Source organism: Coffea arabica, chromosome 3c, assembly GCF_036785885.1.
Source record: "Coffea arabica cultivar ET-39 chromosome 3c, Coffea Arabica ET-39 HiFi, whole genome shotgun sequence".
Classification (NCBI taxonomy): Eukaryota; Viridiplantae; Streptophyta; class Magnoliopsida; order Gentianales; family Rubiaceae; genus Coffea; species Coffea arabica.
The window spans coordinates 10909087-10927282 of NC_092314.1; the positions used below are offsets into that span (position 1 = coordinate 10909087).

General features: G+C 37.6%; 2 protein-coding genes across 3 annotated transcripts; one reads left to right on the forward strand and one right to left on the reverse strand.

Annotated features, from left to right (window-relative positions):
• Positions 1-6185: 6185 nt before the first annotated feature.
• Positions 6186-9248, forward strand: LOC113735554 (putative late blight resistance protein homolog R1A-3). The gene has a single exon (XM_072082930.1). It carries the CDS (start codon positions 6186-6188, stop codon positions 9246-9248), a length of 3063 nt encoding a protein of 1020 aa, XP_071939031.1.
• A 767-nt stretch (positions 9249-10015) lies between these two features.
• LOC113734566 (short-chain dehydrogenase TIC 32, chloroplastic) lies at positions 10016-16798 on the reverse strand. Of its 2 annotated transcripts, none has more exons than XM_027261157.2 (8): positions 16470-16798; positions 15363-15594; positions 15053-15132; positions 14638-14791; positions 14364-14442; positions 13987-14071; positions 13254-13300; positions 10016-10593 (listed from the first exon to the last, which is right to left on the reverse strand). In XM_027261157.2, exons 1-8 carry the CDS (start codon positions 16573-16575, stop codon positions 10414-10416), a joined length of 963 nt encoding a protein of 320 aa, XP_027116958.1. In that variant the 5' UTR covers positions 16576-16798; the 3' UTR covers positions 10016-10413. The 2 variants fall into 2 exon arrangements, with proteins under 2 accessions (XP_027116958.1, XP_027116956.1); XM_027261155.2 differs by lacking the exon at positions 10016-10593 and adding an exon at positions 12614-12911 and having other exon boundaries at positions 16470-16777.
• Positions 16799-18196: the final 1398 nt, after the last annotated feature.

Here is an 18196-nt window from a genome sequence, read left to right on the forward strand (position 1 = left end):
TTCGGCACCTGTCAATTTTTGGCGCCGTTGCCGGGGACTGGTGTCAGATTAATTTGTTTCTTTTTGAGTTCACCTTGTTTTTATTTTATTTTATTTTTTTTTATTTATTTTCTCTCTTATTTTTTTTTTATATATAGTTTATGGCCTCTAACACTCCGTATTTTGGTGATATAATGGATTTTGTTTCCGAGGAAGGCGATGAGACTAGTTTTTTTGCTAAGTTCGCACATGCAGAGGCCGTAAACTCTATTAGAAAACGAATGGCTGCTGCAACCTGTAAAATTTGTTATGCCAGGGATCATTCAACTGGTATGTGCCCCGAATATCAAGATAATCTGAGTGTCCCACTCAATAATTATGGAGATTTTTCACCCTGGTCTCAAACGTGGTATAACTCTAATCCAAACGGGTATGATCAAGGATGGTGGGATAACTCCAGTTATGATTATACAACAGGGCCAATGAATTTTCAGCAGCCAATGAGTTTTCAGCAGTATGAGTCTCAAGAACAGTCATCCATGTCAGGTATGTCTCTTGAAGAAATGGTTGAATTAATAGCTACTAACATATATCAAATTCAACAGGGGGTACACCAACTTCAACAGGAGACACAAAGGATGAATAAAGGGATGGAAGAAGCAAGGCGTGAACGGGCATTTAAAACGAGCAGATTGATTTCTCCAGTTTATGAAGAATTGCCCTCACCGACTATTATCGACCATGAGGAAGATGAGAGTGCAGTTATTCTGACAAATGACATGGTACTGCAAGAATCTCAAGAAGAAGAATCTAAAGATGCAGTTGAAAAGAAAGTTGAAGAGCAAAAATTGAGACCCCAACATCAAATGGTTCAAGTGAATGAATCCAGTGAACAATCTCCAAATGCGGTGACATCTCCTCCATTCCTTGATCAATATTTTCCTGACTCTTATTCTTTAATTCCTGTTAGTGAGATTGATTTTATTATACCAGACGATTTTGAATTTCATACCAAGAATAAATTGAGAGTCATGATGGCAAAATATCTCGAACCAATAAGTGCTCTTGATGGAGGAGTGAGTGAAGGTTTAAGACCATCATTTGTTTGTTTAGTGCCATTTACTAGTCCATGGAAGCCTGTAGCTCGTGTGCCCAAGAATTACTCCAGTTACGAGGGCTATCAGGATTACATAGAAGATGAAGCACTGAAACGAGCCACAAGATTTTATCCTCCATGAATACACATGAAAATGTCTAGCCAAAGACATTAAAGAAAGGCGCTATTTGGGAGGCAACCCAAGACTATTTGTTTTAGTTTTCATGCATTTTTGAAGTTTTAGTTAAGTGTTAGTGTTAATTAATGGTTTGATGTTTGGTGGCAGGGAAATAGCAGTTAGACGTGCCCACGCCAGGCGGTCACGCCTGAGGAAAAGAAATTTTCGCTCAGGTTCTGCGAACTCCATAGGAGTTAGACGTGCCCACGCCAGATGGTCACGCCTGACGGAGAAAATTTTCGTTCAGGTTCTGCGGACTCTATGGCAGTTAGACGTGCCCACGCTAGGTGGTCACGCTAACGGATCGAGAATTTTCGACGGATGGTCAAAAAAGTCTAAGGGCAGTTAGGCGTGCCCATGCCTTAGCCAGAGGGTCCTTGACTAAAAAAAAAAAAAAAAAAAATTCCCAAAAACTATTTTTTTTTCTTTCTTTTCTCTCTTTTCTTTTCTTCTTTTTTCTTTCTTTCTTCTTCTTTCTTTCTTTCTTTCTTTCTTTCTTTCTTCCTCGCTGCCCTGCTTCCGTTTTCTTCTATTTCTTCTTCCGGCCGCCGCCCTTTCACCCATACCATCCAGCTCCACTACCACATCAATCAGCCGCCACCAGCCTCGCCCCGCGCGACCATCGCTCGGCTAGCCCTCCAACTCGCCGCGCCTCTCTCTTCCCACCAAGCAGCCGCGCGCCTCCCTCGTTCATCGTCGCGAGCTCTCGCCCAGGAGCCGCCGCGACCGCCGCCGCTCCCCTACTGATGGCCATCCACGCGCAGCAGCGCTCGTCCAGCCCGCGCCGCGCCATCGCTTCTCCTCGCTATCTCCCTCACTCTCCCTCACGATCCACCACCAAGGAGCTCCACCTCGCGCGCGCGACCCCAGCCCACGCCGCCTGTCCACGCCTCTCCGCCAGCTCCCCACGGCGCTGCTACCCCTGGGCTTACGCCACCACCAGCTCACCCAAGGCGCTCCGCCCTTCTTTTCTCCCGCCGTGGACTCAGCCTCCGCCGCGCCCCCCCCGCTCCAGCTCAGCCTCACCTCGCGGCCAGGAGCCCCCCTCGCGCACCACCAGGCGCGACAACCCCACCCGCGAGCTTTTCTGTCGTGCGGCTGTCACCACCTGTCCTATTTAGACAGGTGGAGGTATTGTGAATTCTGTCCCAATTAGTTTCACTCTCTGAAATTTGTGGTTGGATTTCTTGATTGATAAAAGAAGGTGATAATTTGGGCATTTTCTAGGGTCAATTTTGGACAAAATTGGGTTTAATTGCTATCTGTGGGGGTGTCTTCTGTTATTTATTGAATTGTTGGCCTTTTGATTACTTATTCCCTGCGACTCACCAGTGGTACTGGTTGAGATCTTTTGCCTATCGTTGTGGCTTATATTTGAAGATATTTGCTTATTTTGCAGTTTCAGTTCTTATGGTTGAGTTGCTGCCGTTGAATTTAATTCTTTCCTGTCTGTGCACCAGTGGTACTGGTTGCGGTGTTCCTTACAATTCTTAAATTTTCTCGAATTCTAATCGGTAGTTGCTGGAATTGCTTGTTTGCTGGGATTCTTAAAATTCTTAAGGCTTGGTATCTTGAAGTGGGTACTTGAATGTCCACTTGGTGACATTTGTTGAGTTTCACTTGCTCCAATTGGTTGAATTCATTGCTCTGTTGGGGTCCCTACTGGTATCACTTGACTTCTGCTTTGTTAGTTTCTGTATCGTGCCCCTTGATCTTATTTTGACTGAATTGGAGACCCAGTGCATATTCATTCAATTTGCTATGTTGTTAGGGTACTTTTCTAGCCTTTGGGGTGCCTCAGTCGTGTATTGTATTAATTGGGTTGGCTATGTGGTTCCCTCCTTTCCTGTGTATACACCAGTGGTACTGGTTATGCTAATTTGTTTACAATTTCTTATTTCGATATGATTGAGCATCTGTGACTGAGTATCCTTCAATCTTGTTGCTTTGTTGGGATCGTTTTTAGTGTCAATTGAGTATCATTTGGTACTTTTTGCCTGGAGTCTATTGAGCTGCCTTTGGTTGGGGTTTATTGCATTTAATTGGTGCATTGGATGGCTCCTGTGCCATTTCCGTTGCTTATTGAAGTAGGTTGCCTCTATTCGCCTTGTGTGGGAGTATTTTGTCCTTTTCATTTCAATTGCTAAATTCATTGGAGCACTTGTTGCGATTTTGGGATGCATTGTTATTGCATTTGGCTAGGCAGGGGACCACTCAGGGGTTAACGACTGGGTCCAACTCCGAATGCAAGTTGAGCGACTAGAGACTCGAATGACCCACAGTGACGTCGACTTGCATAACATGGTGCAGAATTCGGCAGCACTCCGCCCGACCCACCCTTGTTCTGACAACTTCAGGGAAGTACCGTTGCCCTTCTCCTTCCTTTTGCTATTAGTTTATCACATTGAGGGCAATGTGTCATTTAGGTGTGGGGGGGAGATCAGTTGGGATGCTAGTATTTTTTTTTTTGTTTGTAGTTTCTAGGGGCTTGTCCTTTAGTTTTTGCCTATCTTTCATTTATTTTCTTTTCTTTTTCTTTCTAGTGGTCAGTTCTTATTTGAATACCAAGTTTGATGTTGGATTGTTGTTTCTAATTCTGCTATTGCCAAGTTTATTAATAAAAAGATATTAAGTTAATGTGGTTGAGTTCAGGGATTTCTCTTTGGTGAATATCAATAATTGCTTAACTTTTCCAATTTTTGGTTAACTTTTCTAGGCATAGGGAATGATTGTTGGCATTTTTCATGTGAATTGGTCCAGTTATTAATTTTAGTTCTCCATGTTTGAAAATGAGGCTAGCTGTGAATAAGAGTTTTTGTGTTATTAGCTGTGAATAAGAGTTGACTGTACTCCGCTAGTCTTTACTACTGAGTAACCGGGGATTTTCACCTAAAAGTGTTGATTCTCGCGTCAAAAAGTAGTAATTGCTATGAGTACGTGGTCACGTGGCGATGGAAGCTGAGTAACCGGGCTCCTTCATCTGGCCAATGTTGGAGTTCGCGTCAAAAGGCTCAAATGGCTAGCGACTAAGTCTTTTGTTACTATTGAAGAAAAAAATAATCAAAAAAAAGAAGAGAGAGAAAAGTAGAAAAAAAAAGTGAAAAAAAAAGTGAAGGTTGTGTTAGTGTGTAATAAAAGTCAGCTTGCCGAATTATGGGTTTAATGTTGAGATTTTGGTTAATAGCTGGACCATTTACTGATAAATGTGAGCAACCATTCCTTTTTCTTAGATTAGTTTGCTTTAAATTGGAGAAGTTGGTGGTTGGAAAGCTAACCGGAGTGGTCTTTCTTGGATCTTAACTATGATGCTTGATATATGTTTTACTGGGTACCTTGGCAATACGGTAGTTGGAGCAATAACCATTATTAAATTTCGGTGTCTGTGTACTTTTTCCATGCTTGAGGGCAATCATGATTCAGGTGTGGGGGGAATTGATAGGGTGTTAATTGTTAGTAATTTTATTGTTAATTTCCCCCTTTGTCCTTGCCAAATATTGTTTTAATTGTTGATATATACTCATTTTTTGTATTTGGACCTATCTACAGGAAGTAGAACTGAAAAATGCTAAAAAGGGAATTTTATTGAGGAAAATCCTCCACACCTTAGAGCCTCCAGCAGATATACAAGTCGGGCCCATATGGTGCTACCAAAAACTCCATTTTCGGTTGCTGATGGAGAGCTCTCATTATCGGTAGTTGGCTTGTACGTGTAGGAGTCCTCCTACCAAAAGGAAACAAGAAGAGTGGAATTGGCAGGAGCTTTCCTCTTGTACTTGGACTTCCAATTTATTCGGTGGGGACCACAGGAAAAAGAAAGGCATTAGTCATTGGACTTTGGAAGGAAAGAAACGTAGGAAGCTTTGAGAGTTGTTTTTGTTCCTTATTTGTGGGGACCACGGAGAGAAGTGAAGCAATTTGTTTTAGATTAGGAGACAATTCTTTTCCTTTGGCCGCGGCTTTATCTTTGGGGAATTGAGAGTTTTTTTTAGGATAGTTTTAGTTTTGTTTCTTGCTTGGCTCTTTTGATGGCCTGGACCTCATTGGAATGACTTGAAGATTTTCTCATGAGGTGTGGCTAAGTTTGTCTAGTCAAGAACAACGGAGGATTTGGTTCTACTAAATTTGTGAGATTGAATTAGTTTTTATTTATTTCCATTATTCACTGGTATTTGTCTATCTTCTGTTTTATGTTCATATGGTTGTTTTATTATTCGATTATCCAGGGCCCGGATTCTAGATTAATTCAATAACCTGAAGCCAATTAGGATAGTTAAATCCGTAATTGTTTAATTATTCTAAACTGGTGGCAACTGGCATGATTGGGTTCGTGTCAGGGGGATAGACAGGCTAACTTAAAGAGACCCTCGTAGCGTGTTGATTGGTTAGAATTAGGCTCTTCTAATTATTCATGCAATTAGGGAATTGAACTTCTATGGTCGTACCTAGGGTTATTTCCTGATTAGAGAAATAGTCAACGGTCGTACCTTGGCTATCGACAAATTGAGGAAGAGTTGGTTGTTTATCGCGTGTATGACAACTATAACTAATTTATCAGATAGTAATTGGAATAATCCTTGCATCTGTGATCGAATTAAGTGAACCATCTCTGAAGTTGTCTCTTGGCTAGAGTTCGTCCATTATTACTTTTATTGTGATAATTAGTTATTTGAGTTGTAGTTATTTTATTTTATTTTAATTCATTCCAAGTAATTTAGTTACTCTCATTTTCAAAAACCCCCCATATCTGGAACTTGAGAAGAAATTAAATTATCCCCAGTCCTTGTGGATTCGACCCTGCTTACCGCTACATACAGAATTTGTATTTTATTTGAGCAGGTATTTATTATTGCACAGGTTCGGCACCTGTCAATTTTTGGCATCCAAGTGTACATTACTGTGATAAGCTGCGGCTCATTGCATTTGAATTCTTGCATGAGAGATGATGAACTTGTGGAATTTATAGACTTCATTCTACAAAATTTGGTGGATCTGCTAACTGTTATGTCATCTGGTTATGGGGCTTTGCTTGCTCAACTTCGCGCCCTTGAAAAAAAGCTAACATTCTTGAAAAGTTTCATTCTCTTTGCCAAATTGCGAGGAACGGTAGATATTCCTTCCTTGCTATTTACTCACATTGAAGTCGTGGTGTTGATCGCAGCATGCCTCTCTTACATGTGTTCCCTCTGGGACGATGCTGAGGCAATGTACAATCCTGAGCACTGCTCTATCATATGTGAACAACTGGAGATGATCAAACCAGTTGATATTCACGTCTATGAGATTTATATGCAAGTTCGTAGAGCCTCAAGCACCTCAGCATCTTTACATACTACGATGATGGATCAACAGATATTGAACAACTTCAATGATTCTCTGATAAGTTGTCTCTGGGACCTATTATGCTGCAGTTCTAGCTTTATGGGTTCAGTAAAAGATGAAATGCAAATACTCGATGCTGGATTGAGATTCTTCAGAAGCATATTAAAGGAGCCAAAGGAGCACATGGATGAGCTGAATGAAAAAATTGGAGCTCTCCTCACTGAGGCAGGGATCATAATATGCCTACTTTTGCTCAACAGAACGAAAGAAGGAGAGCCTGACTCCTTAGAGTCCACAAAGGCCCTTGATTTTTATGATATGTTGGTTAATACCAATATTCATATCAAGCATGTTAAGGATCAGATCAGTGGCTCAAGCATTATAGGGAGTCCTCCTTCCAATCATAGCTTCCAAGAACAAGGAGGTTGCAAGCCTTCCAGCCATATGCCATCAGAAGGTAAGAAACCAATAACCCATGAAGTCATGGTTGGTCTTGATGACGAGGCAGAAAAAGTAATTGATCGACTTATAAGCGGACAAGAACATCTGGAAATTGTTCCCATTGTGGGAATGGCAGGGCTTGGTAAGACAACTTTAGCCAAAAAAGTTTACAATGACAATTCAATTATCTATAACTTCCACATTCGTTTTTGGTGCACTGTTTCTCAAGAATTTAACGTGAAAAAGTTGCTACTTCAAATTTTGCACTCTGATGGAGAGAATGAAAAGCTCGAATTTCTGGATGAAGATGAATTGCTTCAAAAGCTCTATCAAAAGCTGAAAGGAAATAGGTATCTCGTTGTTTTTTATGATATCTGGGACATCAGAGCATGGAATGAATTGAGGTACTCTTTTCCAGATAACAACAAGAGAAATAGAATCCTCTTCACTAGCCGATTCTCTAATGTGGCTTCACAGGTTGAATATGGTGGCCAACCTCACAATCTTCGCCCGCTCACTGAAAAAGAGAGTTGCGAATTACTGCAGAGGAAAGTATTTGGAGAGGAAGATTGTCCTCAACCACTATGTGGGTTTGGGATGGAAATTGCCCAAAAATGCAAGGGACTTCCCCTTACTGTTGTTGTTGTAGCTGGAATCCTAGCAACTATAGAGCATGAGGTATGGGCTTGGGAAGAATTTTCTGAAAGGTTGACTTTGACCATGGTGTCTAGCACAGAATTGTGCAAGAAATCATTAGAGCTCAGTTATGAATATTTGCCATATCGTTTGAAGGTGTGCCTGCTTTATTTTGCTGCATTTCAAGAAGATGAAATAATTGGTACGAAGAACTTGATGCGTCTGTGGATTGCAGAAGGGTTTGTGGAAAACGTTGAAGGAAAGAGATTAGAAGACATTGCCGAAGAATATATGATGGATTTAATTGGTCGAAACTTAGTTATGATAAGTGAACGTAGATCCAGTGGTGGAGTCAAATCTTGTTGCATTCACGATTTGTTATTTGAGTTTTGTAAGATCCAAGCCAAAGAAAAGAATTTCCTTCAAGTGCTACGGGGATTTGATGAGCTTTCTACTTTCAATGAGCCTCCCAACCTACCTCTATTGTCCATTTTTTCCAGTGGAGAAGATTTCATAAAGTCGAAACTGTTTTGTCCACATTTACGGACTCTGCTATTCTTCGATCAGACCGCAGCAAGATACTTTCAATTGGCTGATACCTCCTTTCCTTTCAGCATCTACAAACGTCTTAATGTTTTGAAGTTAGACCACATTCACCTGATGCAAGAGGAGCTTCCAGAAGAAGTTGAATCACTTCTTAATTTGAGGTATCTAGCTATTAGAGCTAAGAATATTCCACCATCAATAGCAAAGATCTCAAATTTGGAAACTTTTAGCTTGAAACATTGTAGGGAAGTCACACTTCCAGGTACAATCTGGAGCATGAAAAAGTTGAGGCACCTACATGTAAGGCCAGGCCCCGCGGTTATTGGTCGTTTGCCCAAAGACAACGCGGTTGAAAACTCCTCCACTTTGCTCAACTTAGACACACTTTCCAATCTGGATCTTCCTTTTAATCAAGAAGGAGAAAACATAATGAGGAAGATTCAAAACATCCGCAAATTGAGAATTTCCAGCACAATGGCAGGAAGAAATGTATGCTGCAACATGAGTCGATTAGAAAGTTTGGAATCACTCACCTTACTGTTGATAGACCCCCTCCGTAAAGGCTCCTTGCTTGACTCCCTCCGTAGTCGGAACATTGAGCTTTCTTTACCTATGAGCTTAAAAAAGTTGCTCCTTGCCGGATTGTTTCTCCCCTGTAGTAAAATGCAGTTGATTGAACAACTCCCCAATCTTGAGGTCCTCAAGCTACACCATGATTCATTGTATGGAGGAAGTTGGGAACTGACTAAAGGAGGATTCACTAAACTTCGGGTTTTGACTTTCTCCCAACTGGACATTGTTGAGTGGACAGAGTCAGACCCTGATAGTGATGATTATTTCCCATGCCTTCAGCAGTTAAACCTGGAATTCAGTTGGAAGCTGGAAAAGTTCCCTTCTTGTTTAGAGCGTATATCAACTCTTGAAAAGATTAAGATGAAGCATTGGAAAAGCAATGACCACGACAGAGTTTTATGTTTAGTACGTGGAATTGAAGAGTCGCAGAGGAACTATGGAAATGAGAATCTGAAGATCATCACCCAGAGGATCTACTAGGCAGGATGTTGAAGGGCATCAGCCGGTAAATTCTGAGGTTTCTTCTTCTTCGTCTTCCTCCTCCTCCTCTTCTTCTTCTTTTGGTTGCTTCATACTTTTTTCAACTTTGAGTTGCAGTAGTGCATACATGAGTACGTTGAAATTTAGGGATAAACGCCTTATTATTGCTCTAACCTTTTTTTTTTTTGTTGATATCAGCAGGGAGTGCCATGGTTCTTGGTAGCTTGAGATTATAATTGCTCAGCTGTGTAGCTGTCATTCTATGGTGTGGCTTTCACCATTAATGAGTAGATGGTGAATGGTGTTCCATTGTTAATTTTGTGTGGAAGATGTGGTTTGGTTTTCTTTGTTGCTTGTGTGGATGAAGGGGGTAAGATGTGACTCGTTTCTTTTCAAGATGGGGGGAACAATCAATCAGATCTTAATGCCTTGCACCATGCTATCAAGTCTCCGGGTCACACAGCAGAACAATGGTTTATCAGCTGTGCCTGACAAGACAAATATTTTGCTGTTAGTGTGGAAGAAGAAGACAGCTGAAGAAGCCAAATCCGTGCTTGTATTTTTTTTTCTGTGTATTTTGTGTTGATTAATTTACTATTTCTTTTCAAACTTATGTCAATTTGCTGAATTTGGACAAGGAAAATAGGACAATGTGCCTGTCACTACTGCAAAATGGTTCGGCTTTTCTGTCTTCAGGAAACTCTGCTACTTTTTTTTTTTTTTTTTTTGGCAGAAACTCCATAACTCACACAATTTGAACTAACAACTTGTGTTTGAGATCATGACTATTGGAAGAATGAGATATAGCAATTTGGTACTATATTAGGCTTCCGCCATGAAATTAATACTTAGCAGAATTTTAGTCTACAAGTACATCTCAACAGAACCCTCCATAATCTCCTCCTTTCTGGCCATAAATGCTAAGATCAATGGCATAAAATGGCCTATAAGGGTCAAAATAGCAGTTGGGATTTGCCAGCATATAAGATCAAGAGCAGGACTTCAACAGGTTGTTTTTAGTCCATTGCAGCAGTTGCTCAATATGCAATACTGCTCAACCGTAGTTTTGAACCAAAGAAATCCAACTTTGAAAGTGCAAAAGTTTCCAAATCAAAATTTACTTTATGAACTTGATAAATCCTCTGCTTCTGTTTAGCCTACCAGATCAAGAACCATCATCTACATTTTCCTTCACTAAATCCATGCTAAAATCCCAAAGCCTCCTTGCTAGATCCACGTCCATGGCCTTTGAACTTGGTTTTGATAGGCTGTTGTCCTTGAAATATTCACCACTTATACCCCGGACTTGTGGATGCAATGCTACATAGCAACTTGTTGAAGCACCCTAAAGTAGGGAGGAAGGAAAGCAGAAGAAAACAAAAGGCAATAATAGAGTTAGACATTTCTTGTCATTGAATCTAGTTGGATGGAAATCAATATTCTTCATTGGACTGTTGTTGGTGTGACAAAAGGGATTTGATTCCCTAAAAAGAGATCACTAGACAAGTTATAATATAGGTCTCTGAAACAAGTGGGGGTTCCTTCACAAGAACTATTGTCAACTAACCTAACCTATTTATACTCTTGAAAAAGAATACAGGAAGAATTTCTTTCCATTCCCAAAAGACTGGAGTAGAATTTCATCTGGCTAAATATGCTATGTGAAGCAAGCATTCAGAATGACAGACGCAGAAAGCTTGGCAATAACTTACTTGTTGAACATTTTTTCACAACATATTTAGCCAGATACTTGAAAATAGAAGTGTCAAAATGGATGATTTGGACGGGTTTGGGTTGGGTAAAATGGATAATGGCTATAAGTGAGTCAACCCATTTATACTCATTTAATTAAATGGATATAAATGGGTAAATCAAAAAATGAATTGGGTAACCCAATTACCCATTTATAACAGATTTATTTTAACTTTTTGTAAACTCATTTAAATTCATTTTTGCAAACTAAGTTATCAATTTATACCGCCCTTTGTATCCATCATTAGTTTTAAATATTTGCTTATAATGCTTAATAAGCCTAATTATCAATTTTTTTCCATCCGCACTTTATTTCGCAAAATTACATACTATTTAATAATTGAATAATACGAACATAAAAATTTGAACTAAGTATTATAAAAGTTAACATAAAAATTTAATCCAAAAATTTTGAACCCCTAACATTTTTTTCATGTATAAATTTCAATTTTCATTTTGAAAAGATAAGAAAAGAGGTTAAAATTTATCATAAATTGATAATGCTGAAAAATGAGCAAGTTAACAAACTAAGAGAAAATAAAATGATAAGATAAAACCAACAAATAATAATAATAATAATGATGAAACAAAAGTAGTTAATATCATGACAAAATGAAAAATCTGAAAAAAAAAAATGGATGGGGAAGAGAGTAAACTTGGGAGAAGATCATTCTAAATGGGTTAATTAGGTTTGATGGGTTACCTAATAATACTCATATGCAAAAATTTAAGGTACCCATACTCACCTATTTATGAACGGGTACGAGTAAATTTAGTTAAATGAATTGGTTTACCGCTTATACTTGAAAACACCTGCATCAAAAAGAGAGATGCATGAGACAATGGACAAATCATATTTGAAGAGTTAGGCTTCTTGAAGTAAAAATCAAGACTAAATGCCCAACGGAAGTTGCAGAATTGAATTAGTACCACACTCAAGAAACATGTTAAGATGTTATACGGTTCTAACTTCTAAGCCACTGACTCCATCCACCAGCCAGATGATGATGATCACTAAATGTTTGAACTCGGTAAAATTTTAGAACCCACAAAGGGATTCTCTATTAACCAGATATTGGACGAAAATCTGACCCTTTCTCTGACATTACCAAGCCAGATGCCTTCCAGACAAGGTTAGCTCCTTCCAGACAAGGTTAGCTTAATATGGTAAAGGAGTTTGTAAATGTAGCAGAGGCACTTGAAAATTCATCAAGCCAAACGTATTCCAAGCAGCGGAAAAGTGGGAGGTAAGACGGGGAAATATCTAAAAAAGAAAAAAGAAAAAAAGAAAATGAATAAACCAGAATCTCTGGTATTTTTGAAATTTTCTTGATTCCTGATTTATACATAAAAAATGACAGTATATGGGACACGTGGTGATTTTAGGCTAAAAAGTGGTAAGAAACTTGAGTTGGAATCAAATTTTGTTAAGTTGAATTTGTAAGAGACTTAAAATTAATATTTTAAAAGTAAAGGACGAAAAAATTTATTTAACCAAACGTGAGGCATGTTTTGAACAATTTTCCCTTTTGAAAAATTTGGTGATCATGAGTGCAGTTTGCCTTAGAATTTACAAAATTTGTAGTAGAAAATTGATGCTCAAAACTCATGAATTGGAAATTCACAAACACCAGGGAATTATTTCGTAAAGTCAGTCATCGAGAAAAAAAAATGTTACATATAAATATATAAATGAAACTTTGAGTGCACTGCTTCTATTTCCCTGCCAGATTATAGACCATCATATACAGTTTCCCTCACTAAATTCATGCTAAAATCCCAGAGTCTCCTTGCTAAATCCACTTCCATGGCCTTGGAACTTGCTTTTGATAGGTTATTGTCCTCAAAATATTCACCACTTATACCCTTCACTTGCGGATGCAATGCTACATAGCAAGTTGTTGAAGCACCCTAGACAAATCAGGGGGGCAAGGAAAGCAGAAGAAAACAAAAGACAATGATGGAGTTAGACATTTCTTGTTATAGATCCTTCATTAAATTGTTCTTAAAGTGGCAAAATGAATATGTTTCCTTAAAAAGAGATCACTAGACAAGATGTATTTTAGTCCTCTGAAACAAGTTAAGATTCCTTCACAAGAAGTATTGCCAACTAACCTAGGCATCCTGCTGAAAAAGAATGGTCCAAGAATTCTGTTTCTTCCCAAAAGATTGGAGTAGAATTGCATCCAAATAATATGCTAAGTGAAGCAAACATTTCAAAATGACACACATAAAAGGCTTGATATAACTTACTTGTTGAACATTCTTCATAATATATTTGCCCACATAGTTGAGTAAACCTGCATCAGAAAGTAAGATGCATGAGACAGTCGACAAAATCGTATTTCGGTGTCTTTGGATTGCAATTTTCTAAAGCAAAATTGTCACGTTTTTCGTGAACACATTTTTCAATCACCTTTTTACCTCAAATATATCAAATCGCTACAGTAATTTTTCTATGAAAAATTCAGAAAAATGAAATCCAAACAAGGCTAAACGGAAGATGAAGAAATGAAATACCACCAATCTCAAGCAACATGTTAAGGTGTTATATGGTTCTAACCCACTGCCACTACCCACCAGCTAGATGATGACCACAAAATGTGTTGAACTTACTGAAATTTTAGAACTGAGAAGGGCTTCTTATTAACCAAAAATTGGACGAAAATCAGGCCCTTCTCAGGCTTTAACAAGCCAGATGCCCCTCAAACAAGGTTAGCTTAATCTGGTAAGGAAGTATGTAAAAGTAGCAGAGGCACATGAAAATTCATCAACTCGAAACTATTCTCGCAAAGTAGAATGTAATACTATACGAATTGAACTAAATGGAGAAGTACAAAAAAGACGCACTAGAATAGCACCAAGATGATGACTGTTAAACTGTCAAAACAGATCTGAGGACTCGAGAGTAAAAAAAAGTGGCAGTGTCCACAGAGAGATTTTGATTCGAATTGAAAGACATTCAGCCCAAGTAACTTGGGAATACCTTCAAAAAAGCCGAGTTGACGGAAGATACTGGTTGCAACTACTCCGGGATGAACCGAGTTCGCTGTTATCCCTACCCCATCCTCCTGTTTAACAATCAAATTGCCAAATAATCTCATAGCAGCATTGGATGGCTAAGTACAGAAGTTTATGCAAGAATCTTTAACATCAACGCCAAACACTAATCAATTTAGAACAGACATATTTGTTTGTTTAGAAGACTAACATGAGATCTTTAACGTAGCAACTTTGAGCTGGATGATAAACTTACTGGCGTTGGGAAGAGTTTCAAAGCAATGCAAGAAGTTTCAATTAAAGTTCAAGCATCAGTGATAAAGGCTTTTCAGCCTCTTCAGATTAGTAATCAGAACTTATCACCTTTAAGCGTCTTGCAAGCTCATTAGCATGTAGTACGTTGGCAACCTTTGATTGAAAGTATGCAAAAAAACCGTTGTACCTGCAGAATGTGCCAAAAAAATGGAGAGGTAAATCAGATAATAACCAACATACAACAATTTATTTGTTGAGCCTCACAAATTTCATAATGTAAATATACTAAGATTAGGCAAGCAAATAACAGCAATCTGGAAAAAGGTATCATGAAGAGTCTGATAAATTTCAAAATCAAAGAAAAAAAAAAATAGATACGCACCCTTCTCGATCATTGATCCTATCAAAACGAACACCTTCACGATATGTATGCCGGTGGCCATCGGATGATACAATTACAATCCTTCCCTCTCTCTGAGTTTCGTGATATGTTTTCTTCATAGCGTCCAATAACAGATTAGTCAGAAGAAAATGACCTGAATTACACATAGGAAACAAAAATCAATTACCAAAACAATGGCAATAATGTGGAGGACAGGAGTATGGCGGAGGAGAAGGAATATCAGGGTATGAAGTAGTCCATCATCATTGCATATAACCAAAACATTAAAAAAAAATACAAAAAAAAAACTAAATCTAATTAGTGCTTGCCAATTCACTTAAAAATAATTTAGGAATGGAGTCATTCCAAGCTTGTTTCGCAATATTTTGTGTAAAGAATTGAGAAAAGGAGTTACCTAAGTGGTTTGTGGCAAAATGTAATTCTATGTTGTCCTTGGATAGCGTAAATGGAGTTCCCATGACTCCTGCATTATTACTTGAAATGCAGAAGACAAACAACAGAAAACAATCCAAAAGGATCAAACAACCAGAAGCAAGCACCCAGAAAGTGCAAAACCATGCAAAATAATACAAACATATACCAACAAGGGAAGCTGACATGGGAGAAAGCAAAACATGTTATAAAACAAACAACATTGATTCCACAACACATATGGTATTTGAGTAATCTAAAGAGGGTTGCCGGTGGTTCAACTATTTCCTTACATTAAAATGTTCAATGGACGACCAGAAGAAGTAAACCCTGCTGCAAATTTTCTTACAGATGCAAGTGAACTAAGGTCTAACTCCATGACATCAACTTTGGCTGCAGGGATTTCCTTAACGATTGCATCTTTAACCTCTTGGCCAGCAGTCATATTTCTGACCGCCATTACAACACTGACACCACGTAGAGCAAGAACACGGACTGTTTCAGCACCAATGCCACTTGATCCCCCTGCAATTATTTGTTTGTCACCAGCATTGACCAATCAATAATGGGCAAATTACAGTATAGCCTCCTATGGCTTAGCGTTTTGTTATATAACCCTCCTATAATTTCAAAATTTGTACTTTAGTTACATGTCGTTTGGGGTGCAGTGAAACCCTTAACCTTTTGTAAATTAAATTAGCCAATAACACTTCACTCTTTTTAGTTTTCACAAGAGAAAAAAGGAAAAATTCACAACCATCTCATAACTAAATTTTTTTTAAAAAAAAAGTAAATAGATGATTGTTTCAGGGAAGCATCATCACATGCAAGATATAGAGTATGCAGCTTATTAATTCAAAATGAAATATAGACGATGCTAAATTAGCTAACTGTAGTGAGAGGTATAAAAGCAAGGACTAATTGCACCTTGCGCGCCTAAGATTTTATTCAGACAGTCAAAACTTTGCATTGGACATATTGCACCCTGAAGTTATTAATCACAGCTATTTTTGTTACCATCAAACTCTAAAGTTCACAAGCTAAATCAACCACAATCTCACACAATCAAAGTATAGCAACAATACGGGCCTACCTAGTATATCATGAATTTGTAACTGCATCCAATTTCCAAAAAAAAAAATTTTCAATTTTGTCGAACTTTCCATTTTTTAACACTAAAACATTTTGCCTATGCAATGCTAGAAGAAGGGCATTAATCTTCAAGAATCTCAAAAACTAATAAGTAAAAGCACACGTTTTATCATTCATGTCATTTCATTAACATTAGAAGCCTCGGAGTGCCTGAATGAAAATTCAAATGCATAGCGTCTAATCTAAAAGTCAAACATTGGAAAGTGCAAGATACACCAAACATCAAGGGTGTAAAGTTGGCCTTTCACCTGTGACAATGGCCGTGAAACCAGAGCCGTCAATCCCAAGTGTGACTTCATCAGCAGTGGAAGAGGATGTAAAACCGGATGGCCCTTTCCTCTCAAACAGCCTCATCTTCCACTTTCTTTCTTTCTTTCTTCTTCAATATCCTCTGTTTCCTCTGTTTTCTTGTATCTTGTATTGTCTGGTGGTGAAGTCCCTTCTCCTTGAAAGCAACTACATTATAAAAACAAGATGGCAAGAACTAGAGCTGGAAATCATGTCAACTAATAAGGATTTCCGGGTCGGTGGCAACTCATGGAGTTAATCATTGCTGAGCAAAAATATAATATACCATCGTTGACCAACAATAGTGATCACTATGGACTCAAGTAGTCCGGACCAATAATGGATTTAGGCTTTGCTCTCGTTTGCGGGACCACACAAACTTTGATTTTGAAAAGTGATCATTTCCATAAATGAGTTTTTGACGTTCTAGATGATTCCATTATCAATCATTATTTTTCTGATATTTTAATGTAAATCATGAGAAGATTATATATAACTTTTGAAATCATAGAAAAGTTATGTAAAAAATATTAAATTATAAGGGGATAAAATGTTATTTACCCAATTATATACTCTCATAATACTGGCGTAATAATTCGTGGTCAAGTGAAACAAAAAAATGTGCACAAGCACTAAATGGTACGGGTGGAGAAGACCTTTCAACATTAGTGTTATTGTCAATTTTTCCTTTAACATCATGTTTTAATTATTTTACTCCGAGGACTAAAGTCTAAAGGTTATATGTAATGACTAATGAAGTTTGTTAATTCAAGTAAAATAACATGTTTAACCCTTATGAGTATTATCATTTTATCCTGTAAATTATAGCATTATTATCAATTTACCCATTCAAGTTAATTTTTATACGCTTTACCCTACTAGTAAACTAACTTAGCATGTTGAAAGATTATAGGCGAAAGTAATTTTCCTCTCTTGTATACCTAAAAAGTAAAAAATTCGGAATATTTATTCTCCTTTTTCTCACCAATACCAAGAAAAAAAGTCAAACTTTTTGCACTCTGTTTTGATCCTTCAATTTTTCGAAAATTAGTTTTGGATTAGCTGTTTTTGGGGGTATTTTTGAAAAATTTTACTGTAGCAGAATTTTTAGAGTATATTTTGGGATATTTTTAGAAAATATTTTGAAATATTTAAGAGTAGTAAAGTTTTTAAAATATATTTTGGGATATTTTTTAAACATTAAAAAAATTTAGATTACTTTTTAGTGAGAGAGAACTCAAATTTGTTAAAAAATAAAAAGACAAATGAAAAAGAATTCAATATTCTCATTATTTTAAAATCACTCCTTACCTTTTCACTTCCCACCCAACTCCAATCGTAATGATCTTAAAGTAATGATAATTCTGGATTCTTCTTATTTTCTTTTGTTTTTTAAATTCAAAATTGAGTTTTCAATCTTTCTCTCTTCTATCTGTTTTTTTTTTTTTTGGTATCAATAAAAGTCAAGAAAAATCCTTTTACTTTTATTTTTTTGGTACTCTTAATGTGAAAACAAAAAGGTGAATGATCGTTCCAACTCTTTTATTTATTAAATTATGTATAAGAGAAGGGTAATTCCATTCACAAATTTTCTACACACTGAATTGAGTTAACGATGGAATAAAATAAATACCTACAAAATAATATTAAAGGTAAACCGATAGTAATGTTATAATTTAAGAGGTTA